At 39.4% G+C, this 26,663-nt stretch overlaps 2 protein-coding genes across 27 annotated transcripts in view; one reads left to right on the forward strand and one right to left on the reverse strand.

Moving 5' to 3' along the window:
- Nucleotides 1–2,830: 2,830 nt before the first annotated feature.
- Nucleotides 2,831–22,169, reverse strand: MDH1 (malate dehydrogenase 1). Its single transcript, XM_045884908.3, has 9 exons — nucleotides 22,010–22,169; nucleotides 16,974–17,072; nucleotides 15,587–15,683; nucleotides 12,861–13,036; nucleotides 10,835–10,957; nucleotides 5,149–5,325; nucleotides 4,306–4,419; nucleotides 3,681–3,770; nucleotides 2,831–3,169 (listed from the first exon to the last, which is right to left on the reverse strand). Exons 1-9 carry the CDS (start codon nucleotides 22,010–22,012, stop codon nucleotides 3,044–3,046), a joined length of 1,005 nt encoding a protein of 334 aa, XP_045740864.1. The 5' UTR covers nucleotides 22,013–22,169; the 3' UTR covers nucleotides 2,831–3,043.
- A 98-nt stretch (nucleotides 22,170–22,267) lies between these two features.
- Nucleotides 22,268–26,663, forward strand: part of WDPCP (WD repeat containing planar cell polarity effector) — a 482,659-nt gene continuing 478,263 nt past the window's right edge. For 21 of the 26 annotated variants that reach the window (XR_010405669.1, XR_010405668.1, XR_010405666.1 and 18 more), the window contains exons 1-2: nucleotides 22,269–22,862; nucleotides 23,990–24,044. The gene's annotated coding sequence lies outside the window, so the exon portion shown is untranslated. Of the gene's footprint in view, nucleotides 22,863–23,989; nucleotides 24,045–26,663 lie in introns of all 26 variants that reach the window. The other 5 variants (XM_064572441.1, XM_064572451.1, XR_010405667.1 and 2 more) reach the window with 3 other exon arrangements.

Below are 26,663 nucleotides of genomic sequence, written 5' to 3' on the forward strand. Positions count from 1 at the left end.
GCCGAAGGTAGACACTTAACGACTGAGCCACCCAGGCACCTCTCTGTTTTTAGTAAACATTACCAGGCTCATGATCTGCAGAGGCCAATTCTCTCTTAAGATTTATTCAGATTGTATCTTTTCTGGAAAATTTTTGAATCCAGCTTTATTGTATTAACATGTAATATCTTTTGCCCTGTAATTCACTCATGTGTGAGCTCAAGTTCTTTTTTTTTTTTTTAAAGATTTTATTTATTTATTTGACAGAGAGAGAGACACAGCGAGAGAGGGAACACAAGCAGGGGGAGTGCGAGAGGGAGAAGCAGGCCTCCCACGGAGCAGGGAGACCGAGATGCGGGGATCGATCCCAGGACCTGGAATCATGACCTGAGCCGAAGGCAGACGCTTAACGACTGAGCCACCCAGGCGCCCTGATCTCTTCAAGTTCTAATAAAATCCTTAAGAAAGGCCTGGGCTTTTCACAAATTATCACACTTTTTTTTTTTTTTTTTAAGATTCTATTTATTTGACAGAGAGAGAGAGTGCAAGAACAAGCAGGGCGGGCAGGAGAGGGAGAAGCAGGCTCCCCACCAAGCATGGAGCCCAACGCGGGGCTTGATTCCAGGACCCCGGGACCATGACCCGAGCAGAAGGCAGATGCTTAACTGAGCCACCAAGGCGCCCCAAATTATCACAATTCTTAAGGGCACAATTTCCGGGGCGTGGACTGTCCATTAAGAGAGGCGTCAATAAAATGCTTTGTTCTCATGGTTAAGGTGACAGAGGTGAATAGCATAAAGAAATGGCATACAGAGGTGATAAGCTTCCCATTGTGAATATTCAAACACAAAGCCATGCTTCAGAAGCAGTTGGTGAGAAATTGTTTCTACAAGTAATCTACCAGATCTCTCCAAAGCCCTATTACTATTTCATTTGTTTATGTGACCCCTGATTTTAGGGAGTTAATTTACAGAATCAAATAGTAGGCCAATTGACACAAATGGATGACAAAATAGAGGTGTATACATTATTGAGTTAATTTTGTTTATACATCTTCCAGTTCTATCATGTGTTCTAGCTCTTGTAACTTTTATGTTCTTCCTTCATATGACATTTAAAAAATGTACACTATTTTGCCTTCATGCTTCCAATTAACTGTTTTTTTTTTTAAGATTTTATTTATTTATTTGAGAGAGCGAGCACATGAGAGGGGGTAGGGTCAGAGGGAGGAGACTCCCCGCTGAGCAGGGAGCCCGATGCAGGACTCAATCCTGGGACTCCAGGATCATGACCTGAGCCGAAGGCAGTCGTTTAACCAACTGAGCCACCCAGGCACCCCAATTAACTGCTCTTTTAAAGACAAGTTTGACTTGTTTTCTTTTCTGGGTTATTTATCAAGTGGAGTGAAAGTAATGATAAAAACGGGGTGCCTGGGTGGCTCAGTCGTTAAGCGTCTGCCTTTGGCTCCGGTCATGATCCCAGGGTCCTGGGATCGAGCCCCGCATCAGGCCCCCTGCTCCGTGGGAAGCCTGTTCTCCCTCTCCCACTCCCCCTGCTTGTGTTCCTGCTCTCGCTGTGTCTCTGTCAAATAAATAAAATCTTAAAAAAAAAAAAAGTAATGATAAAAGAAGCCAACAGGGAGGAGCAAGACTATGTTCCTTCTTCCTCCTCAGCCTGCTGGTCTCCTAGTACCCTCTCTTGGCAGGTTTTAACTCAAGGAGCAGCTGGTAAAGAAATGTTTGCAGAATCCCAGACCCAGTGTCATAAGCAAGTATAGAAGGGTGTGTTTGGAACTGAGAGTAATTTAATAAATGGTACACATTCATGCTTCCTTTATATAAAATTTAAAAAAAAGGGTTCATATGAAATTTTGTTTCTATGCATCTGATTAACAACAGTTCTAAAACCACTTTTCACTCACTGGCTTCTCTTTTTTCTACATCTGAAATATGAAATGACATAGGTAGTTTCATGTTATAAATCCAACTAAGTACTTGAGCACCCATGAAGAGCACTAGATTAGGCACTGAGAGATTTAGGATATTGAGTGTCTATTATGTACAATGAATTAAGTACAAGAATGAAAAGATAGAGGTCTCCTGTCCTTATGAATTTTGGAAAAAAAGACTTGATTTTTTTGAACAACACTGTTTCTAGTAATAAGCTTAGATTGAGAACATTCCCACTAGCTTACATTTCTGTGGCATTTACCAGTTATGAAATGTAAATTATTCCTTATCTGCTATAGGTGTACATCAAGGGAAGATTTATTACCTTTTCCTTCCATCACAAAAAATGATTGTTGTAATTTCATCAAATGGCATTAACCTGTTTAACAGATAATGTTAAAATCACATTATCCACAGAGCATGAACTAACCTTCAAGATTTAAAAAACGTTAAGTATTTAATAGCATAATGTAGGTAATGTTTAACAATATATTCTGGAGTAGATTGATTCGTTATCACAAGGTGAGTTTTCCTCTCTTATTTAAATAGAAGAGAGGGACGCCTGGGTGGTTCAGTCAGTTAAGCCCCTGACACTTGATTTTGACTCAGGTCATGATCTCAGGGTTGTGAGATGGAGCCCTGTGACGGGGCTCTGCACTGGGTGTGGAGCCTGTATCTTGAGATTCTCTCCCTCTCCTTCTGCCCCTCCTCCCTCTCACTCTTAAAAAAAAAAAAAAAAAGATTAAATAGAAGAGAATTATGCTTTACTTTACTTTGTAACATTTTCTGTCTTTACTACCTTTCTCTGGTTTAAAAAAATCACAACCCCAAGCTAGGAAACATCCAAGTTTGTTGTCTGAACAGAAATGAAATGTTAGCTGGAAATCAGAGTCTGAGTCATCTTCATTTGAATATATATTTTATTTAGAATGCAGCACTAACAGCATGATGATAAACTGTCACAAATTTATACCAAGAAGCACACAATCTTTCAAATGTGTTGTTTTTCACAAGTAATTTAAGTATAGCATTATTGTTATTTGGTACTAGAATCAAAGACGACATTTAGATTCTTCAGCTCTGGAGCCTTTAATAACATCAAAATGATTGTCTAGTCAGGCAGAAGAAAGAAATTCAAAAGCAGTTTCTTTTTCTTCTGCCAGTTCCTTTGCAGTTAGATCCATCTTTTCACGTGAGAAATCATTAATAGTGAGACCTTCAACAATCTTCCAGGTCTTATTCTGTTTGAAAATAATTACAAGTAAAAGATTTACAATTAAACTAGAACTGATCTTCCAGCAAGCAACAATTTAGATTGAACTTAAAGCTATAGGAGTACCTGTTTTTGAAGTCTGATTAAAGAAGCAAATCAAAATCCAGATCTTAACAGTAATTCTGATAAAAGTTCAAACCCTGAATTTAAAATGCATTGAATCTAGAAAACAATCTTTAAATGAGGATTTAATTAGCAAACATTAAAAAAACCTACTCATTTTAGTATGGCTATAATAAAAGTAAGATATTATATTGGTAGATATCCAATATTAGAGGCATAATAACAAAGTGTCTAGTGGCAAGACTTGAACCTTGCTTTCCAGATTATTTTCAATCTTTTAGTAACCTGTAGTTGTGCTTCGTAGAATTTTAAAGTTGAGAAAACAACTTTGTAGACTAAATTATACCAGCATTCATAAAAACATGCAACTACTTTCTCAGAAGGGGACAGGGGGAAATAACCCCAAAATACTTTACCTTGATTGTAACAGGGAATGAGTACAGCAAATCATCAGGAACACCATAGGAATTGCCATCGGAGATAATACCCATGGACACAAACTCTCCCTGAAAATAATAATCAACGTTTACATTCTCATGGTGCTTCGGGATTAGTTTATGCAACCAAATGACACATGAATTAACAAAACTAAGCCAGGTGATGCTTTCTTACTACGTGTGTGACTTCAGTACTGTATAAAGAAGCATCACCAGGCACTGCCAGGACAGGGTAACTTTCACGGGTATTCTCTCTCATTCCACTCTTCCAATCCGTGTGAAGTAGGCCGGAGAAACATAATCCTCATTTTATAAACGAGGAAGCTCTGGCCCAATAGAAGTTTTAAGGAAAAAAGTCACGTCCACCAGGTGTGCTCAGTGGTTCCCAGTCTTCATCTCATCTAATCCTTAACAACCCTGTGAGGTAAATGCCGTGTAAGAGATAACCAAAGGTTAAGTACCTTTCCCAAGATTATTTGGCTCGTAGGCAGCTGACCTGGGATATAACCCTAACCTGCCCGACTGCAAGGCTGTGTTCTTTTCACATCACAGCATCAGAGGACAAAGATCAACGAGTGGCCTGTGCCAATCCCGGAGCTCTCACCTCTGGGGTTCCAAACCAGATGTCTCTGACGTGGTCACAGATGGCTTTTGCGGCAGACATGGCGCTGGAGAGCTTTCGGGCCTTGATGACAGCAGCACCGCGCTGCTGCACAGTCTGGTTGGGGACAGGCAGAGACAGCATTATTTGATCATAAGAGCAGAATTCTGATCGCTTCCAAACTAATCCTGGGGTGAAAGACCACAATCACAGTTTAATGTCTTCCCCTCCAAATTCATCCAACTACCCAGTGTGGGCCTTACCAACCTATTTCAGTTAAAAGCACCAGTCTTTTTGAAAAAAAAGAAAACTATAAATCCACATAGAAAGTTTACTACACTCCACACAAAGAAATGAATCTCTTTATGAAGACTGGATGACTAGAGGGAACTCTATTTTTTCCCACGTTAGCAATCCATCTTGACTGCCGCACCGCATCAGATCAGACTGGTTCATGACTGGCTCTGTATGTAGTCATCAGAGCAACTAGGAAAGGCCTGCCCTCCTTGAGAACCACGCCACCAAATTGAGAGGCACTTGGAGACTGTCCTGGAGAGATAGTCGGTCAGCAATGTGGTGTCTCTCTCAAGAGTTCTTTATGCTTGGCTGTTAGGAGAGATTTTTCTTTTTTCTTTGTTTTTTAAAGATTTTATTTATTTGACAGAGAGAGACACAGCGAAGAGAGGAAACACAAGCAGGGGGAGTGGGAGAGCGAGAAGCAGGCTTCCCGCCGAGCAGGGAGCCCGATGCGGGGCTCGATCCCAGGGCCCTGGGATCATGACCTGAGCCGAAGGCAGACGCTTAACGACTGAGCCACCCAGGCGCCCCAAGAGAGGTTTTTCTTACGGTGATGAATTCTCCCTTGAGCCAGCTGTCATCTTTCAGAGCATCATAAACACCAACTTCCTTTCCTTGCAGTTTCACCTTGGCATGGCTGACATCTGGATATTGAGTGGAGGAATGGTTTCCCCAGATAATGACATTCTTTACATCATCAGAAGTCACACCAAGTTTAAGAGCAATCTAGTTAAATAGAAAACAAATACCTTACTTAGACAAACGCTTTTTATTTCAAATTGTGCCTGTTTAACAAACATCCTTAAGGCCTCTGAAATTTCAAGAGAACACACAAGAGTTATATTGCTTGGTAATTTCCTAAAGCTTAACAGTGTAAACAAAATGTGAACCTGAAACATTATAGGGTAGAATATTTAAGAGTAGAGAGCATCCTACAGTTAATGATTTAACTTATCAGTATAGGGGGTTTATCAAACACAAAACACTGACATAAAATACAAAGCAAGAGGTTAAGAATATATAAATATGACCTCTGTTTTGTTAATACCTAGGAGATGTCTCCTCAGCACTTCTGAGCAATCAAGTTAGAATATGGGAATTTCTCCATATTTAGGTGAAGTTTTTATTATATACCATATATACAAATTAGCTAATTTTCAAATAATCCTAAATATGAAATTTTGGAGTTGGAAGGGGCTCAGATTACCAAAAGTATGATTGTCTTCAATTTATAGATTAGGAAACCAAAGGAAAGAGCTTAAATATAATACTAAAATGATACCAAATGTAACAATTTCTAGCTATAGGTTCAAAAAGCACTTTAGAAGGCACCTGGCTGGCTCAGTTGGGGAAGCATGTGACTCTTGATCTGGGGGTCGTGAGTTCGAGCCCCATGTTGGGTGTAGAGATTACTTAAAAATAAATTTAAAAAATGTAAAAAAAACAAACAAAAAAACACTTTAAGATCCTGCAAGCCTTGTAGTCACATGACTCAAACATATTATGTAGTACACTAGCCACAGAGAGGGTTAGAATGTTGTGTTTTGAAAGATTTAAATAAACAAAATAAGTTCACTTATTTTGTTATTCACCTGATAAGGTAATGTGCAAAAAGAAATTATGGTTAGTTGTGTGCATAATTTGTTCTTAATTAGGTAGCAGAATTGTGATGAACCAGAAGGAAATGTTTTGGAAAGAATTTTTTATGATTTTATGAGCTGATGTGTTAGGGTATCATTGTGGGTGATTTTTCCTTCTTTCATATTACAGTAAGAATGGGAGAAAAAAATAGTTGTGCCAGAGTTCACTGCGTTTGCATGAAAAAAGCCAGTCTCAAAAGGTCACTTACTACATGATTCTATTTCTGTGACATTCTCAAAATGACAAAATTAACTGAGATGAAGAAGTTAAGTGGTTTTCAGAGCTTAGGAATAGAGACGGAGTGTGCAACTATAAGGAGGCAGCATGAGGAGGTTCTCTTATGGGTGATGAAACAGTTCTGTATCTTGACTGTGGTGATTATAGTAATCTAGATATGTGATTAAAGACATACAAAAAAGTGAATGTAAAAACTGCAGAAATCTGAGTGAGTCTATTCAAACTGTTGTGTGTAGTTTAGTCAATTTCCTAGTTTTAAAAATGCTCTATAGTTATGGAAGATGTTACCACTGGGGGAAGTGAGTGATGGGGATGCAGGATTCTCTGTACTATGTTTTAACTTCTTCTGAGTCTATAATTACTCCAAAATAAAAAGTAAAAAACAAAACAGCAAGCAACCAAAAAAGGATACTGACGAAAAAGGCCAATACCTAAAATGTTTGCAGTGACTTGAGTCATCTCTTTACACCAATATATTCAGTCAAGAATCAAATTGTGTTTACTTTCACTATGACCCCTAAAGTAAGTTGAGACTTGTTTCTTAAATCCTAGAATAGTTAAATGATTTTTAAAAATTCACTTAAAGTTCTGTTTTTGACATTTAACATCACTTCTCTGCTAAACCCTGTTTCATCGAGAGTTCTGCAAGTATTAGGGCTATTAAGTACCAATCAATCTTCACAAATTAGTTGGGTAGTTGGTTTCTAGAGAATCCAGCTACTGATCTGCTTAGTGGCTGAGGCACAGTTGGTGAAGCTGTGCAATGAGTACCATTTTCTGTGTGCACCATGACCTTCAAGGACTTGGGAAGAACTGCCCTTGCTTATAGTTAGCTGGAATCATGGAGAAAAAGGAAAATTTACCTGAGGCAAGTAACCCAAGATGTCTATTACCAGGAACTTAGAACCTATAATTTTGCTGAATGGTGAAACTGCCTCTGGGCCTCTCCTCCCTACAGGAAGCTCCTTACTCCCTTTGTCCTGCTGCCTACTTCCTCTTGTTTGTTTTCTTGAGCTAATCCATTTCTGTCTGGACACCAAAGGCCAAAACTTTGTAGACATAGTTCCTGAATTTCATTCATGTCAGAGCTTGTCTAAATTAACATGTATCCAGGACTGCTACTTCCTTGCTCCCTTGGCCCTTTCGTGTCTGCCACACAGATCTGTTAAATAGTTTTGAACTAATTCTCCAGCCCCAGGAATTCCTCCCGCCTCCCCCCACCCCATACCAGCTAACTAATTTTATTGCCAAAATACCCTGTCAGCATTCATATGCAGCTCTGGTTTGCAAATACATAGGGGAATTCTGCAGGTGACGAAGACTCACTAGGTAGCTAGGTCTTCAGATTTCCAAAATGAATTATGTAAGACTAGCAACATTCATGTAAGAAACTAGTCTTTGAGTTTGTTATTTTTCTCACTGCATGAACAACTTCTACAGGAGGAAGAAACTGCTTTTTCAAAAACTTCCCAAAAGCTCTCACTGTGCCAGACTGACATACTTGAACATGTGCCAAAAGTTAAAGCCTAACAAGACTGCTTCTTCTCTCTTTCCTCACTCAGACTTTTGCCCCATAGGGAAAACTGTTTCAGGAACAGGGACAAAGTGTCACTTAGTAGTACCTCTGGAAGGAGAAATTTTCCAGTGTCTTCCTCCACCAAGGCCTCAGTTGAAAACAGCAAAAACCAAGTTTGTCAGTGGTGTCATTTTACCTCTTTTTCCCTACTGCAGGGAGAGCTACCATCTGGCCATCTAGAAGCTACAAATATAACACCTAAAACCACCTTTTCCTTCATGACTGTTCTGTAGTACCCAAATCTCTTGCCACCACTCACTCAAACTCCCATTCCTTCCACCCACTAGACTCTAGCTAAAAAATAAGGAAAAAGACCCAGCTCACAGCCTAAAGCCCTTCAGGAAATACTTGCCATTTAAGCTTGTTATCCAATGACCTTCTAAATTAATGGAATATTCAAGGAGATATATGAGGTGTGGCTCTTCTCAACTCTTAGTTATATCCCTCTTTATAATAACACTACTAATAAAAATCATTACTACCAAGAGCAGCCAATCTTTATTGAGTTTTACTATGTGACAGGTACCATGAAAGAGTTTAACATAGATCTTATTTAATCCACATAACCTCCCTTTGAGGTAGAAAGAATTATTGCCCCATTTTATACCTTGAATATACTTCCTCAAGGTCACAGAGCTAGTAAGTGGACTTAGGTCACATAATCTCATTATGTAAGAACACACCTAAGAGTTTGGGAGTCAGGCAAATCTAGATTTACTAGCTATATGACTATGATCCCAGACCTTTCTGGCCTTCAGGTTTCTTGTGTGTAAAATAAAGATAATAACATATCTCACATGGTTATTAGAAGGATTAAATGATAAGTTACACGTAGAGCATTTAGCTTAGGGTAGAAGCTTAACAAATGTCAATTCTTTTCTCCATTACTGGGTACTCTGAAACTGAAAGATGATCAATTCTCAGTTTAAAGCAGTGGTTTTTCAACTTAGACCTCACACCATCTTTTGATAAAATGCTTTCTCTTTTTTTTTTTTTTTAAAGATTTTATTTATTTATTTGACAGAGAGAGACACAGCGAGAGAGGGAACACAAGCAGGGGGAGTGGGAGAGGGAGAAGCAGGCTTCCCGTGGAGCAGGGAGCCCGATGCGGGGCTCGATCCCAGGACCCTGGGATCATGACCTGAGCCGAAGGCAGACGCTTAACGACTGAGCCACCCAGGCGCCCCACTGATAAAATGTTTTCTTAAAACTAAACAAAGTTGTCTTCTTTAGGAAAAGAAAGGACTAAATTCATAGACCTATCTAACAGTGATGACCTGTGGATGAGGAAGTACGGACAGAAAGGTGCTAGGGAAAAGGAAAGAGGTTATGTCTAAGATCCCAGAATTTTGTCATGGCTTTGAAGGGCACCAGGATCATCTAGACCCAAGAAAGCCCAGGAAACCAGCACAGATGATTGGTGGTGGCGTCTCTTTTTTTTTTTTTTAAAAGATTTTATGTACTTATTCATAAGAGACAGAGAGAGAGAGAGAGAGAGAGAGGCAGAGGGAGAAGCAGGCTCCCCACCTAGCAGGGAGCCCGATGTGGGACTCAATCCCAGGATCCTGGGATCATGACCTGAGCCGAAGGCAGACGCTTAACCATCTGAGCCACCCAGGTGGCGTCTCATTGTTCAAAAAGCTACTGTTGGGGCGCCTGGGTGGCTCAGCTGGTTAAGCAACTGCCTTCGGCTCAGGTCATGATCCTGGAGTCCTGGGATCGAGCCCCGCATCGGGCTCCCTGCTCAGTGGGGAGCCTGCTTCTCCCTCTCCCTCTACTGCTCCCCCTGTTTGTGTTCTCTCTCTCTCTGTGTCAAATAAATAAAATCTTTAAAAAAAAAAAAAAAAAAAAAAAAAAAAAAAGCTACTGTTAATACCCTGGTCACTGAACCCTTGGCACATTTATCCAACAGGTAAAGAAACTTGAGAACAATTAAAATTTAGTTGCTAAGTAGTGAAAAGTAGGAAGTTTTATGGAAACATGTAGAATATAAAAAAGATGTAAAAATAGAATTAAATATAAAATTAAACATTAAAAAATCTGAATCTGACAGCTTAGCTAAGGGGAAAAAGGAAGCAGAACCACACAAAACACAAAAAGCTCAAATCTTTTTATAATGTTCTATATATCTGGCAAAAATAAACTATGTATTGTCCTGTTAATTATACTAATAACTGATTTTTTTTTTTTTTTTTTTTTTTTTAAGTAGGCTCTACACCCAGCATGGAGCCCAAGGCAGGGCTTAAACTCATGACCCTGAGATCAAAACCTGAGCTAAGGGCGCCTGGGTGGCTCAGTTGGTTGGGCGGCTGCCTTCGGCTCAGGTCATGATCCTGGAGTCACAGGATCGAGTCCCGCATCGGGCTCCCTGCCCGGCAGGGAATCTGCTTCTCCCTCTGACCCTCCCCCCTCTCATGTACTCGCTCTCTCTCATTCTCTCTCTCTCAAATAAATAAATAAAATCTTTAAAAAAAAAAAACCTGAGCTAAAATCAAGAGTTGGACACTTGAATGACTGAGCCACCCAGGCATCCCAATGACTGTTTTTTTAACCCCTGAAGTAAGAGGACATTAGGGACAGTATTTTGGCATAGTTAGCAAATGAACTATAGTTGAGAAAATTAAGTTCAAGTTCAGCCTCCTTAAGAGACTCCATTTAAAGACTCCCTAACAAATTAGAATGGCTTCCTACTAAAAAAAAACAAAAAAAAGTAAGATTCAGCTACTTCAAAAGTGAGAGAAAAAGGTTTTAAAGTTGAACAGTCAATATTTTAAAATATACCTGAGCTTTAGCTCGGTTGTGATCCAAACGAGTCAAGCAACTGAAGTTCTCCTTGGGGATGGACGGGGCCGACTTGGCGGCAGTCAGGCAGTTGGTATTGGCTGGGTTTCCCACCACGATGACCTAGGATACACGGGAGGCACAGCAAAGTTACACACCATATACTGATGAACTAAACTATCCTAGAATATGGCTGATAAATGTGTAACATGTAGCCTATGTGTCAAGTTTGTATGAGCTAAGTATGTATAGTTACCACTGTAGTTTCTATAGTATTTCGCCCCCCCTCCCCTGCCCCATTGTTAGTGTCTGGTGTGATTACTGAAAAAATGTCTTTAATAAAGCCACCAACATGTATACAAGTTGCTTTCCAGGTGGCAGCATCCAAGACCAAAGGTACATGTCTTTCTATTTTGTGTTGTGACAAAACAGAGACAGAGGATTTATCTATTTACCACACACACACAAACAAGTAATCTAGGTTCTGAGAGAGCAATTCATTCATAAAATTTTCCTTCTTATAAAAGTAGTCCAAGAAAGAAATTCTACTTGAGCAGTTTAACTTTAGGACAATGATTTATCTTTATTAATTACAAGAGTTTTTTAATCTTTCCTAATCCTAAGAATTAACTGGGATTTGCTAAAATACAGATTACCAGGTCCCATCCACTCTATACCTGTTCAATCAATCCTTAGCAGAAAGCACTTCAGACTACTTTTTTTTTTTTTAATTGGGGAGGTACAGGATACACTGCACTTTAATATAGTATAGGCAAATGTACACATGTACTTTATCTTTTAAGTTTTAAATTCTTTAATAAAACTATGAACTTACTGGGAAATATGTCAAACTTACTAAAAAGCTGCAAGTGTATTACAAAGACTACCTCCCACATCCTCTTTACCCAGATCCCCTAATTTTTTCCATTTCTCTCCCTCTCTCTACACACACACACTATACCTTTAGTCTTTCTTTTTGGCCCATGTGAGAGCAAGCTGAAGATATGATACTCCAATGCCCCTAAGTACTCCAGTGTCAGTATGTATTTTCCCAAAAAGGACACTTGGCTGAGGGGTGATTATAGTGCAGGCAGCCTGGAGCAGTCCAAACAACACTGTTATGTTTTATTAAGGAACCCCTGAATTTCTACTCATTTCCACTATTTTCTGTTAACGATTACAGAAAATAAAAGTAATCTATTCAAAATGAATTCTACAGAAGCAAAAATTCAGATATGTATAAAATATTATAATAGAACATTGTAACTGGCAACTTTAAAACCTTAAAAGATTTTCTTTTACCTTGGTTTAAAGTCAGGATTGGGAAGAACAAATCTAGCAAAACCAGTAAAACCTCTAACCAGCCAAGTCTTTTTGCTTACTTATTTGGTAAAAGGAGGCCTTATTCTACTATTAAGGCAAATTTAGAAACTAAAGTACCTTGCACACAGAGACAGAAGAGGAAGTTATCGCAATGCAACTCCTCAAGAGACAAGCGTATCAAAATCTCTCGGGATTGAGAAAATCTGAACACTTCAGAAGCTACAGCTCTCACTGCTGACAATGCAGCTTACAGCCTTCCCTCTCTACTATCACACACACAAATCCAAAGTCTGAACAAATATTCCCACCAGGAGGCTCTGTGCCTTCTCTATAGGTCTGTAAATTCATATTAAATTTCCGTATCACAGTAATGGGCAAAATATTTTTGAGCACCTCTAAATAAAGATTTCTATGTTATAAGAAAAAGAAAAAAAAACTCAAAACAATGAATCATGGAATACTGTATCAAAAACTAATGATGTAATGTATGGTGAAGAACATAATATAATAAAAAAAAAAAAACAAAAAACAAAAAAAACTCAGAAAAGGAGAGCTTATCAAGCAAAACTCTACCTGTATTTACTGACCACTGCACAAAACTGGGGGGAAAAAAAGGGCAAATAATTTTGTCTTTACTTCAATCCTAAAAGAAGTAGTTTCAAATGCTGATAATGAAAACCCCATAAAATACTGTACTGGTCACCTTAACTGACTTCTTGGCATACTTCTCCAAGGCTGCACCCTGGCATTTGAAGATTTTCACATTTGCTTTGAGTAAATCTTTCCTCTCCATGCCATCCCTTCTTGGCATGGAGCCCACAAGAATGGCCACATCCAGGTCTTTGAAGGCAATGTCTTCTTTATCAGTTGCTATGACATCTGTGAACACGGCAATAAATATGCAGAGCTACTGAAACACCAAAGTCTGAGGTTTTCTTTTTTTTTTTTTTTTTTTTTTTGAGGTTTTCTTTTTCACACTGAATCTACCCAGTAATTCTTTCACTTTGTAGCAAATGTTTACTTTCACATATCACAATGATAAAAAGCTTCAGGGGTCTAAGAAAAGAAAAATTATATAATCAACAAACACAGTATTAGCAGAAATGTAAATTACATTTATTTTGCTTTTCCTATCTCAGTAATTATTTCAAGTTTGAAAACTCTACAGCTTTTTGTTTTATGATCAGATATGATGCAAAGTACAATATGATAACTTTCAACTCTGTGCAACATTTGTTATTCACACCAATTACCACAGATAACATGAAAGAAACTAATTTACTTAACCTTTAAAAGTTGTAATTACTTTAAAGTCTAAGATATCAATCACAAATTCAAAATAATGTTTATTGAGGTGTTTCGTGCCAGGAATAACACTACGAATTTTGTTGTATCAAATTTAATCTTAATATTTCATCCATGAAGACACAGAAGTTTAAGGGGATTAATTTGCCATCAAAAAGCAGTGAACCTGTAATTCCAGCCCAGGCTGGTCCAGAGGTCAACCACTCTTCTGCTGTGCTAGTCCAATAAACATATACCACTTACTCTTTGATTAAAGAACATATATCACCACTCTCCTTTATTGACAGTATTAAAAAGGCCATGACCAGTGCTACAGACTGAATGTTTCTGTCCCTCACAAAATTCATGTTGAAACCTAATCCCCAATGTGATGGTATTAAAAGGTAGGGCCTGTGGAAGATGATTAGGTAATAAGGGTAAAGACCTCATGAATGGGATTAATGCCCTTATAAAAGAGGCCTCAGAGAGCTGCTTCACCCCTTCCGCCTTGAGGACACAGGAAGAAGACGGAACCAGGAAATGGCCTCTCACCAGAATGGGACCATGCCGGTACCTTAATCTTGGATTTCCCAACTTCCAGAACTATGAGAATTAAATTTTTGTGTTTATAAGCCACTCAGTCTATGGTATTTTTGTTATAGTAGCCCAAATGGACTAAGACAAGCAGGATTCAGCATTGTCATTGGTAAATTTTTAGGGGAGTCAACTTGTGTCACAGTAAGGCTGCTGTAGAGCCCCCAACAGGTATACAAAGAAACACCAGTTGGTGAGGGGAATGTTCTTCCCAGCCATGCATCCTTATTTGCAGAATCTTCCCTCCCTGTCATATTCACAGCTGACCAAGGACAAGCTGACTATAACCTGGACCCATTAGAGAGAGCAGAACTCAGCAGAGAAAGGAATAAAAATGGGACAATGCGACAAAGTTGATTTGGAAATACAGAGTGAGTTGTGTGTCAACTATACTTCAGTTTAAAAAAAGAGAGGGTGAGGAAAGGGAGCCAGCAGAACAGCTTGGCAGGGCAATGCACTCTCTTATATAACTATGCAGCCACATGATTCAGACAACAGAGTACCCCTAGTAAATGTTTATTGAATGGATGTATGAATTCTGAGCATGGTTTTTCTTTCTTTTTTTTTTTTTAAGATTTATTCACCTATTATTTTAAAGAGAGAGAAAGTGAGTGTGCACGTGCGTGCACACACACAAACACCCCCCCCCCCCACATGCAATATGTTGGGGGAGGACAGAGGGAGAGGGAGAGAGTATCTCAAGCAGACTCCCCGCTGATCATGGAACCTGATGCAGAGCTTGAGACCATGACCCAAGTCGAAACCAAGAAGAGCTGGACACTTAACCCACTGTGTCACCCAGGTGCCCCTCTGAGTGTGGTTTCCATTGGGTGTGTATATATTTTGCTCTGTGCAAACTCAGCAGAGTATTATTAATTAATCCTTACTAAAAGAAATGATCATAATGAAGGTATACCTAAAGAAAAATATTCAAATTAGTTTACAAGTTGACTTAACATTTTAATGAAACCCTCAATCAAATTTAAGACTTCTGTCTTACATTTGTGTAATAGTTCAATGATTCTTAAAGGCTCTTAGCAGAACTCTCACGGGCTTTTTCAAATGATGCAGCATACGATTAGGACAATTTATGCTGTTTCTCAATCTGATGACCAGCTGTGGGTTAGGACTACATGTGAGGGACCAAATAATTTCCAGCCTCAGGGCAACATATGGCTCTGGAAGACATCATTGAGTGCTGCATAATTTAGGTACTACTATTACTTTTTACATAGATTTTAAATAACAACACAATGTACACAATCTCAGGTGTATAACCCTTGTGCAATATTATGCTTAATTAGTAAGGTAAATTATGTATAAGCATGTTGGAAAAAAAGCATAGTCTTTTAACTGACCTTGGTTACTTCTTGCTTTTACCCTTATTTATTCTTGTTATACACTTTACCAAATAGTTATAGTTCAAAAAACAAACAAAAAATACTTTTATGAAATAGTTTCTAATTGAAAGGCTAGTTAAAAATCTAAACCTATTTTTTTAAAGACATAAAATACTGTAAAATCCTTTTATCCTCCACCCCCCCAATTCACCTTTCAGGAGAGGAAGGGCACAGTCTTGCAGTTCCATTAGGACACCATCTAGGACACCCATCATGGGAGTAATATCCAACAGCACAAGAATTACTGGCTGCCAAATAAATAGCAAAGACAGCATCTGTCAGTGTAGGTTAGGTCATTTAGTCACAAAAAAGTCCTCCTGTAAAGTTTTTGCTTATTTGGTGTGTGTGTGTGTATATATATATATGTATAATTACCATTAATTAGTTATAATTATTTTAGGAGGTTCAGGTATCTAACATCATGCCACTTTCAGAAAAAGGAATGCTATAAAACCAGCAATAGTTTGCTAACAGACAAAGTAAGAGGAATCATCATTACTGACTTTTAAAGGAGTATACATGGAAAAAATATTAAATTGAAGTTACATGCCATAGCTTACTTTTTTTTTTTTTAAAGATTTATTTACTTGAGAGAGCGTGCGTGTGTGCGCGCACCCGCACTGAGGGAGAGGGGCAACGGGAGGGAGAAGGAGAGAATCTCAAGCAGACTCCTCTCGGAGTGCAGAGCTGGACATGGAGCTTGATCTCATGACCCTGAGATCACGACCTGAGCTGAAACCAAGAGTCAGATGCTCAATGAACTGCACCACCCAGGTGCTCCAGCCATAGTTTACTCTCATTGTTCACAGCTCTGTATCTAATTTTAGTTCATGGAAAGCTAAATATTATCTGGCATGAAGGAAGAACGTGATTATCTATGGGTGAAGAGAAGGAATAAATGAATACTTTAGAAAGGATTTTAGTGGAATAGGGGAATAAGAATAGGGGGTGCCTCTTTAAAGATTTTTATTTATTTATTGAGAGAGAGAATGACAGAGAGAGAGCATGAGAGGGGTAGAGTCAGAGGGAGAAGCAGACTCCCCGCTAAGCAGGGAGCCCCATGCGGGACTCGATCCCGGGACTCCAGGATCATGACCTGAGCTGAAGGCAGTCGCTGAAACAACTGAGCCACCCAGGCGCCCAGGGGTGCCTCTTTAAACTGGAAAGCAGATCTGCCTGTCTATTTTGGGTTCTAAAGACCATTTATCAACAAGGAAGTACTAATTCAGCAACCTTCTCTCCCACATGACTCTCCTTAATAGTTACTGTTACTAGTGAAAACCTTCCACTGACTGATACCTGCTGGCTGTACCAAGTCAGCTAAATAAAGTATGCGGAATAATTGATTTGCAAAGCATTTTCAATGGCGGGAGGGGTACATATAAATAAGATACCAGCTTACATTTATAGCAGTGTGCCCAGTACATTTATTGGGATAACCCATTCCTTTATCATTAAAAATAATTCTTTGAAACTAATTACAGGGTTTACTGACAATATTCTTATTTTGACTTGAGGTACACAGATAGTTCCCCTACCTGGTCTTTACCAAAGACAGATCCATTTCCAATACTGTACAGCAGTGAATATGCAATCTGACCAGCCGCTCCAGTCACAAGGACTCTGATTGGTTCAGACTGTAATGAAAGAGACCCATTAATTAACATCTGATTTAAAAATGCTATTTTACCCTAAAGACATTCAGAGTTTTCTCTATAATAAGACAATCACGTACTTTAAAAGTTAATGTAAAATTTTAAAGTCTCTTCACATTTGGCTTAGTAGAAGACAAACTTATTCCAGACCTGTCCCAGTAAATATAGCATGCACAAATCTGCTGAGCAACTTCTGGAACATGTGTCCTTTGGCTAGCTATTTATGCGGTGTTACTTAACTCTCACTGTTATCCTGGATTTACTTACAAAATCTTATCCATCTCTTTAAGGCTGTTTTGCCACTGAAATAGGCCTAACAATGTTGATGTGCCTTATATGGTGATACAAACCCTGGCAGCGACTGGAACCTTATAAATCCTCTTATGCAAATACCCCCACGCCCCATATGCTAGAATAGGGATCCTTCACGCCAGGAAGGGGAGTGACAGTGGTTAAAGTTTTCCACTTACAGTAAGTCAGAAAGTTTTAATAAAACTACTAATCATGATTCAACTTGACTACTTGAAGGAGGAAAAATAAGTCTTTATTTTTTATTTAAGGAGAAAGAAAAGCAAGAGAATACTGGATTACAATAAATTTTAGTATTAAATAACTACATCAAAATATAGTGACAGCTGACAACCTGATTCCAAGGGAAAATTAATTTTAAAAGAGAGGAGGAAGAAGTACAAAGAGGATAATAGTTATAATAGAAGTCGCCTTACAGACCTCAACAGACCCTAAACAAAATACAGGCATATGTAAAAAAAATAGTAACCAATATTCAAAGTGATGATCCTGAGTCACTAAAAAAAAGAAGCTCAGAGAATTAAATAGAAATATTTCTATTAAAAAGAACTGAACAAAAATGTTTGAAAACTTAACGGATATATTAGATGTACAAATTTGATCAAGGTGAACTGTTCCTTTTCTTGAGAATACTGTGTAAACAGACTTTCACTGAGTCACCTCTATTGTTACCTGCATGAGAAAAGTGGTCCACTGAAATGAATCTTTATATTTAGAATTCCCTCTTCCAGGTGAGTCATGTCTTTGGGGTAGAAGGAGACTATGTCCTCTGACCTTCTAATCCTAACCTCTGAAGGTCAGCAGCATTTAGCAATTTGACACCCAGAGAAATCAAAGGAAAAAAAAATCTCAGGAAAGAAGTGTCAACTGCTTGTAGAGATATGAAACTGTACGTAGCAGACTATATGTGCATTTCTTCCTCACAGGTGTGACCAGGATGTAAGTGCAAAAAAGGAGAAAACTATGGAGAGTTAACTCCCTGACCTTCTAAGTCCCTTCCCCATTTTCTTCACCAACTTTTCCCCTAGGCCTTCATACCCCTACAAAGACAAAATATGGTAATTCCCCAAATAAACCTTTTTTTTTTTTTACAATACATTCTTAATGTTTCCAACAGACTTTAGGTTTATAAAGAACGCTAAAAGTTATCATATATGGTTATTTTTTTTATCATATGGCCTTTATATGTTTTTAATTCTGTCATTTTCCCCTATTCCCTTGAAGTAGAGAGGTGAGGGAATAGAGGAAGAAATTATTCCTCCTTTCGCTTTAGAATGCAAGCTCCTTAAGGACAGGGGCTTTGTCTGTTTTATTTACTGTTGTATTCCAACTGCCTACAACAATGCCTGGCACATAGTTGGAGCTCAAATACTTGATGAAGGAATAGCTGGATCTTGTACAATTACTATCCTGAACTTGGAAATGGAAAAGAATTGTTTGGAAGCAAACCTAACATGCTTCAAAAAACTGTTTAAGATATTTTATTCATATATACTTGCATTGATAGGGTTGGAAACTTAGTGACCACAATAATTCCAGCTATAATTAGCAAAATTATGTCACCAGTTCTAATGATATAGTTTTATAAATCAACTAATGAACTGTTATTTCACTTCATTCATTAAATACATTACTGAATCTCTATTATGTACCTGGTACTATTTTAGGCCAGAGAATCCATTGGTGAACCATATGCAGGAAACAAGAGGATAACCCAATTTTCTAAAACAGGGGGCTAGAGAGGTGGCAGAGTGTAGTAAAGAGATAGCCTCTAAAGCCAGATGTTCTGGGTTCAAACTTAGACTTACAACTCATCAGCTGTATGTTTTTGACAAGTTACTTAACCTCTGTATTCAGTTTCCCCACAGTAAAGTGGAGATAATGATAGCAGCTACCTAACAAATAAGGTAGTTGTATGGATTCAGAGTTAACATACAAAGCATTAAGAACAGTATGTAGCAAATACTATAATTATAGGTCTCTGTCACCATAAAATTTTCCTCTAAGGATTCTTACACCTTGTGGTGTTCTACTTACATGTCTGTTACTCTCTACTAGACGGTGAACCACCACCCCCTTGCTGTGAGAGCAGTCTGCCCTTGACTCAAATTTGTACTCCCATACAGTGTTCAACAAGTATTTGTTGAATTAATAAAAGAGTTAAGAAAAATATAAACACATGCTACTTCAATGTAAGCAGGCCAAGATAAGAAATAAAAATTAGCTGCTAAAAAACATGCTCCCAGTATCACAGTCCTTAGTGAAGTGGTTGTGGCCACTAATGAACAGCTGCTAATTCCATCTCAGCAGTTGCCTTGTTCTATGTCTATGAACAAATTATTTTCACAGATAAGTAATTCTATCTTATTAAGAGTAATATGAAGCCTAGTAAATGCCTGAATGTTTGATTATGAAATGGGAAAGGATATGTGTATTTGATTCTTTTTGCTCTTTGCAACATTGCAGTAGAAAATCAGGAGGGTGGGAGATTCCTGCTGACTTTCTACAATGTTACAGTGTGAAGACAGGTTACTATTCTTTGCTTAGATATCTGGGCAGTCTGCCAAGATCCAAAGCAGGAATGTCTCTGCTCTTGGCAGGGCTCTAATGACCTTCCTGCAGATTCAGACTGCCTTGCGCATGTGCTCAAGTCTCCGTTGTAAAGCTGAAAGTAAGTGTTCTTTCTGTTATTCTACAGAAAGACCCATGTATTCCTTTTTTACTTTCTAATTTACACATATTTCTGTAATATAAAAAACAAACTATCATTCAGATTTCTTCATACAGTTAATCCTTGCTGTCCCTCCCTATTCCTTCTTTTAAAAAAATTGCTTTGAACAGCTTACAAAAGATGGCTCTTTTTAAACTCAGTGATTGTTCACATGGTCTCCTGAGGAGGCAAGGAGATTCTGAGTCACCTGAGAGGGCTGTCAGTTTCAGTAAACTGACAGTAGGAGTGTTCTTTCTTAGGGACATCTCTGTGTTATCTGGTGCCCAAGGGACCTTCCAGGGGTGAGGCCTGTCTTTATCTACTGCGTTGCAAAACAACGTAAGAATGGGGGCCCAGGATTCTTCCTGTGACCTTGGAAAAATCATTTAACCTCACCAGGCTACCTTTTAAAATTAGAGTAAATAATCTCCAAATTCCCTTCTAAGTCTAGAATTCCAATATTCTGAATTGCAGGGGAATAAAGCTATCAGGTAATATAAATGCTGATAAAATACTTTAGTTTGTATTTGCAATTTGTATGTTCCTCCAGAACCTCAGCTACTGAAAATAAATTTTCAAAATGACTTGATAATTGTATGGCACAATATGGTATGACGGAAAAAGCTGTAAGGCTCCTGGGAGCAAACTGTTGTATGACCTTGAGCAAATCATTCTCTTTGGGTCTCAATAAACTCAATTTTAAGATCTGAAGTGGGGGGAGATTTATCAAAATGATCTTTAAAGGTCCCATCCAGTTCTAAAATTATAAAGTCTCAGGTTCTCTGTTACTTCCGCATTCTTGCTAAGATCATTAAGTCAGAGACCACCGAAACCATCATTTAAATGACTAAATTATAAGTAGGAAACTGAGGTTTAAGATTTACTGAGAATTAGTAGGTGTCCCCACTGGACCCTTATAAAGGCAGAGGCAGTAATCCCCTTGCCTTAAAAATATGTCTTTTCAGGTTCTGGAAAATTTCCAATTCATTCAAGTATTGCCCCATAGTTCCCACCTATTTCAGTATTTTGAGATAACGGAGGAAGAATAACTTCAACTATAAATACAAGTACTGGAGAAATTTGATGTCAAGTGTCACCTTCAAACGTCACGCAGATTATTCATACGACAGAGTTCCCTCACGCCGGCCCCCCCCCCCCCCCGCTTCTCCCTTTCAGCAGAGACAAGATATGGTGATCTAGGTATCCAGACCTTCACAAGATGGTTACATTGTGTAACATTACAAGTAGTCGCTCTAGAATTCATAACCTACAGACCAGCAAAGAGTATCTACACTAGATTTTGCCTAGTGATGCCATAACTGCAACACGTCCTGTCATTACAAAAGGAGATCAATGAACAGGTTTTAAATAACATTTTGTGAAATTAGATATGGCGGAAACACGTCTCTCGAAAACGTCGATCGTTATCTGGAGTACCTGGTAAGCACAATCTTTACAACTGAGGGCCTTCTGCTTTCAAGGGCTTTGTGACAAAAGCCCTTAAAAACACTGTTGGCTCAATAAAAAAAGGGGGGGGTTAGGAACCAAACATCCCCGCCTCCCATATCAAACCTTAGCATCCTTATCAAACCCTATATCGTGCTTTGGAGAAAACCCGCAGCTTATTTTGTACCCACACCACGCAGCAGGACTGAGATTAAGCCTCTCCAAGGACAAATTTCTCCAGAGTCCTTGTAAGAGCTCCCCAGTGGAAACCGACCCCTTCCCAATTACTGGGTCACTGCGACAGTCCCCAAAAGATGAGACGGGTTTTTCCAAAGGGCTGGAAAGACAGTGCCTTGCACAGTCGCCCCCCGCCCCGAAAGTCCTTCAAATGCAAGAAACCCCACACAAGAGCGCGAAGGTCGGGGGTCGGCAGGATCCAGGCGCCAATACTCACCATGATTAGGAAGTGCGCGAACAATTTCAGCACCTGCAAAACGAGCCTCAAAGAATTGGGTCACCTCTACCGCGGAACTGACTTGGGGAGGGCGAGCGATGTTGGAAAGAAAATGCTCATCTCCCAACCGCAGCGCCCTCTGGGAACTGTAGTTTATGGTGGCCGGATTCTGGCGCACTCTCCAACGCATTTCCTTCAAGTGTTGAACTACACTTCCCGAGGTCAGAGGGTCTGCTCACGCCCTTCTCCCTGCGCTCTTCGCCATCGCAAAGTAGTCCCTGAGGGCGGGCCGCTGTGATTGGAGGACAGCGATGAGCAGAAGATTTGTGCTGAAGAGGAAAGACCCGCCTGTTGGCGCCCAGTAATTGGTGGGAGGGGAGGCATGTGGAACTCGAGGGAGGAGATACAGACCCTTTAGCTACATCACCCCCTCGTGCGCAAGTGAGACTTATCTTACCCCAAGGGTAAACGTGGGAGGTAAAGAGACCTTCCGCTGCGTAGAAGCGGCTCGACCCGGAAACAAAGTCTTTTTAAAAAACTATTCACACTCTGGAGGGGCGGGCGGAATTGACGTGTCGCGAAGACTGGAAGGCTTCGCAAGTTGCTAAGCGACGAGGCTGGAGAGCGAGCGCACGCCCGAGCCGCTGGGGAGTTACCTGAGGGATTTGTGGCTGTTGCAGCTCCTAGACAGAAGAGACCGAGCGAGCGCGCCGCGGCCTGCCGGGTCCTCCTTCCCTAGTTGCCAGGGGGGACCCTCCGCTCTGGGTAGTGTCCGGTGACGAGCTGAGCAGCTTGCGGGGACGCCCCTCTGAGGCGGCCACGGGCCGCGCGTCTTCCCCACTCCAAGAGGCAGGTGAGCCCGGGCCCGAGGGCAAGGGTTTTTCTGTTAACCTTAGGGTCCGGAATGCGATTGTGCGCCATCCGGCGTTGCTTTTATCTACCCGGGTGCTGACCTACTGGGTGGGTCCCCGCAGCCTCGCCGGTCCCTACTCAGCGCTGTTAGGGCAAGAGCATTCTGGAGGGTGTAGTGCCCTGAAGTTCTCGCGCCCTCCCTTCTGTAAGATGCAGCTCTTTCAGAGTTAAATAAAGAATAGTGAGCGCTTGCCTTGTGGGAAATTAAATGAGCCCTTCCCTTCCTGGAGCTCACAGTTCACGGATCTAACTTTTTCTTAAGACCTCCGTGAATGTTGACAGTTTTGCCCATTCGTTTTTGGAAACTGTCTGCTGTATAAACCATCTTGACCTTTAAATTATGCCAAACCTGCATTTCTAAGTAAAGTGTGGCAGCTGTATGGGAGACACTGGTTGTTTCAGGCAGAATCTCAACTGGTAAAACAAGAGGTTTTTATTTAAAATAAATGCTGCCCAAGAGAGTTGTAGTGCTCCTTGAAACCTTGTTTGATGTGGATATTGAAAGGAAGATGTGGTGTTCTGGAATAGCATATCTGTAAAGAAAATGAGTGCAGTATCTATATTAGATAACATTGCTGTAACTTCTAGTTTTTCTCTATCACTGGTAATTGAACGCCAAGTGGCATCGTTCAGTTTTACTCTCTTAAGGTAGACTCTTTTGGAGGGTTTGCTATTATGGGAAAGAATATAACACCTTTCCAATTTGTTTTATCAAAACTGCATTTATCATAACTGAATGGTTCTGTCTTCCTTGAATCACTTTATTCACTTGTTAATCATACTTTTCTGGTTTTCCTCTTACGTCGCTGGTTGCCCCTTTCAGTTCCTCGAATGTTCTTTTTTACCTCTGACTTCTTAACATTGGAATGCCTTTGTCCTTCGGTCTACACTTAATCCCTAAGTGATATAAGTCATGAGTTGCATGTTACAAATGTCAAATGCATGATTACGTCTATGTCAGAAAACTCCCAAATTTGTGTCTTGTCCTGAATTGCAGATTCTATGTCAAACTACCTCTTCGTTATTGCCCCATGATTTTCTAAATGCATCATTTTCACTATTTTACAGTGTTTTCTACTGAACAATCATATATGGAGGTAAAACACCACACCCTTTGATACAGGTAAAATGACCTGGAATTTCTGCAGTTCTAAGATGTTTGTTGTGGATGGGATTATGAGATTTCAAATGGTAGAGTAGTAAAGAGCTGCGAGTAGTTAGGTGAAGACCGGCTTAATAAATTGGCTAGGAAAATGTAGGGCAAGGGCCTTAGGATGTGGCACCCTATTAGGCTGTGGGAAATTAGAGATTAATATGACACAATTGCTGCCTTTTTAGAGCCCTCATAATAGCAGGGAATACAACTATGTAAACCTGTAATGATAACATGGTATGACCTGGTTGGTAGTAATAAAGACTTAGTAACTCTGGGGTGCCAGGACTTTTCAAAGGAGGTGCTGCCTTGAATGAATGAAGACAAATGGATGTTTTTGCCAGGCAGCTAAGGTAGGAGGTAGAACCACATTTGCAGTGTTGTAGTAGGGTTTTGGGTTGGCAGTTAAGACAATTTGCAACCATACATGCTTTAAGTTCCTGATTTTTTTTTTAAACTAAAACTCTAGAATTATATTACTCAAGACTGTAGCTATGAATCATGTGGCTATTAAATTTAAATTAATTAAAATTAAATAAAATAAATAAAATTAAAAATCCAGTTCCTCAGTCACACTACCTATATTTCAGGTGTTCAATAACCACATGGGACAGAATATCAAACATTTTCATTATCACAGAAAGTTCTTTTGCACAGCTGCTAGAACTTAGTGGAAGCAAGGCATCACCCAGAGCAGGCACAGCTGCCACATATCTTTGTGGGGGCGTTTCTTTTGCCCCGGGTGTACAATGGAGTGCATAGCTGTTTGTGATACTGACTACACAGGAAGAGTACGGTCAGAGGCAAGAAAAAAACCCAATTCTAGTCTTGACCATCGCCTTTGTATTTTGGAAGAACTTACTTTAACAGTCTTGGTGTGCCAATTTGAACGAATGTTTCCAAACATTGCATTATCCTGGATCTTGAGCCAGACTTTGCATCAGTGAGCCCAGAAAGGGTTGAGAAAGCAGAGGTCATTGCCTGGGTGATACCACACAACATCTGTCTGCTGCTCTCTACTGTTTTGGAATACCTTTGTTCCTGCCACATTTAAATTGATGGAAGAGCATATAACACATGTAGAAGCTTGAAATAGAATGGCAGTTGAGGACCTTACCAGTAATGGGGATTAGGAGGGAAAGGAGCCTCACTGGGGTATCTGTATACTTTAATGTGTACAACAAGTCCATGTTCTTATGTGCTTCTAATGAATTGTCATATGTTGTGTTTGGATATATTTGTTTTCTTTATCTCTTTTATGAGTTCTTCCTATTAAATATCTAGCTGGTTTTATAATTTTTAATATTTTCAGTTTGAATGAAACAAACATGCTTTTTGTAAATCAAATTTCACCACAGTTGTCATTTCTAAGGAAGGGGAAAAAAGAGATATAATTGGACGCTGGCCTGAGTGTGCTTTAAATATATGGGTGGGTGGAGAAAATATTGGGTATTCATTTTATTATTTGTTCAACTGTACTCAACCACCCAGTTTAACAAAGAATATTACCAGTCCCTTCCCAGAGATCTTACGTTGACACACATGCACATACGCTCACTCTTGTGTGTATAGATACATTTTTTAATTATAAAAAAGACACATGAGTTGTTAAATAATAAAAAAATCAACTAATGCTTTTTCTTATCCCCTACTAGATATTATGGAAACTTGTTTTATGTTACTGCTGATGGCTTTTAAATGTAAAAAAATACGGGTGTATAAGTGCAGACATATCTACATTTTTCCATAAATATGTCCAAAGACATAAAATTATGCCCATGTTTGAAGAAATTAAGATACAAAAAGGATGCAGTGGATCAATTTATGGCTCATAAGACGTGAGGAAGAGTGGGAAGAGCTAGACCCCATTGGACAGTAGGTAGAAGTATGGGCAGAGCAGGGACAGGAGAGTAGGCCAAAAAGAAAGCACTTGAATGTGAAGAATTAATACTGAAGTGAAAGGGAGGAAAAAAAATCTCACCAAGCACACTCATTTGCGTTTTACTACACGTTAGCCAACCTACTTGCTGTTGCTAAAACATGTCCTTTGATTTTATGCCTCCATATTTTATATGTGCTTTTTCCTTAACTGGAGTCTTATCCTCTGTTTCTGCCTGTTAAAAAATCCATTCCACCAGGTTCTTTATAAATGCTTTGGCCATTATGAAACCTTTCTCCCCCCCACCCCCCTTTTTTAAAAAGTATTACGGAAAATTTAAAACATAAACAAATGAAGAGATAGTGGTATAATTTTCTCAGTCCATCATCCAGCTTTAACAATTATTAACAGTTTATCAGTCTTTTAAAATATGCAAGCAGCCAAGGTCCAGTCAGCAGGGAAGGCCAAGCAAATCTGGGGAAGCGCCTAAACTGGGTCTGTCAGACCTTTGTATAGACAACTGCAGAAGCCACAATCCAATAAGAGCAGGGCAGCTAAGGGCTCAGATCCTTCAGGAATGAAAGCTCTGGTTACACCAATAGGCAAACAAACAATACAGATCAGCCAAAATGCTGGCTAAAAGTGAGGGAAATTGGTGATAAAGGAAGGAGATATATATCCAAAATGGCTGTGAAAATTAATATAGGGCA

Source organism: Mirounga angustirostris, unplaced genomic scaffold (genome assembly GCF_029215605.1).
Source record: "Mirounga angustirostris isolate CCGP_5_RB_7025 unplaced genomic scaffold, mMirAng1.0.hap1 SCAF_10, whole genome shotgun sequence".
Lineage (NCBI taxonomy): Eukaryota > Metazoa > Chordata > Mammalia > Carnivora > Phocidae > Mirounga > Mirounga angustirostris.

Excerpts from the sequence above, each read along its gene's own strand:
- MDH1 (XM_045884908.3), bottom strand. Across the intron at positions 13,037-15,586 it reads TGCCCTTCCTCTCCTGAAAG|ATGTCATAGCAACTGATAAA; the intron begins GTGAATTGGGGG and ends CCGTGTTCACAG. Across the intron at positions 4,420-5,148 it reads TCAAGGGAGAATTCATCACC|ACTGTGCAGCAGCGCGGTGC; the intron begins GTAAGAAAAACC and ends GTCCCCAACCAG.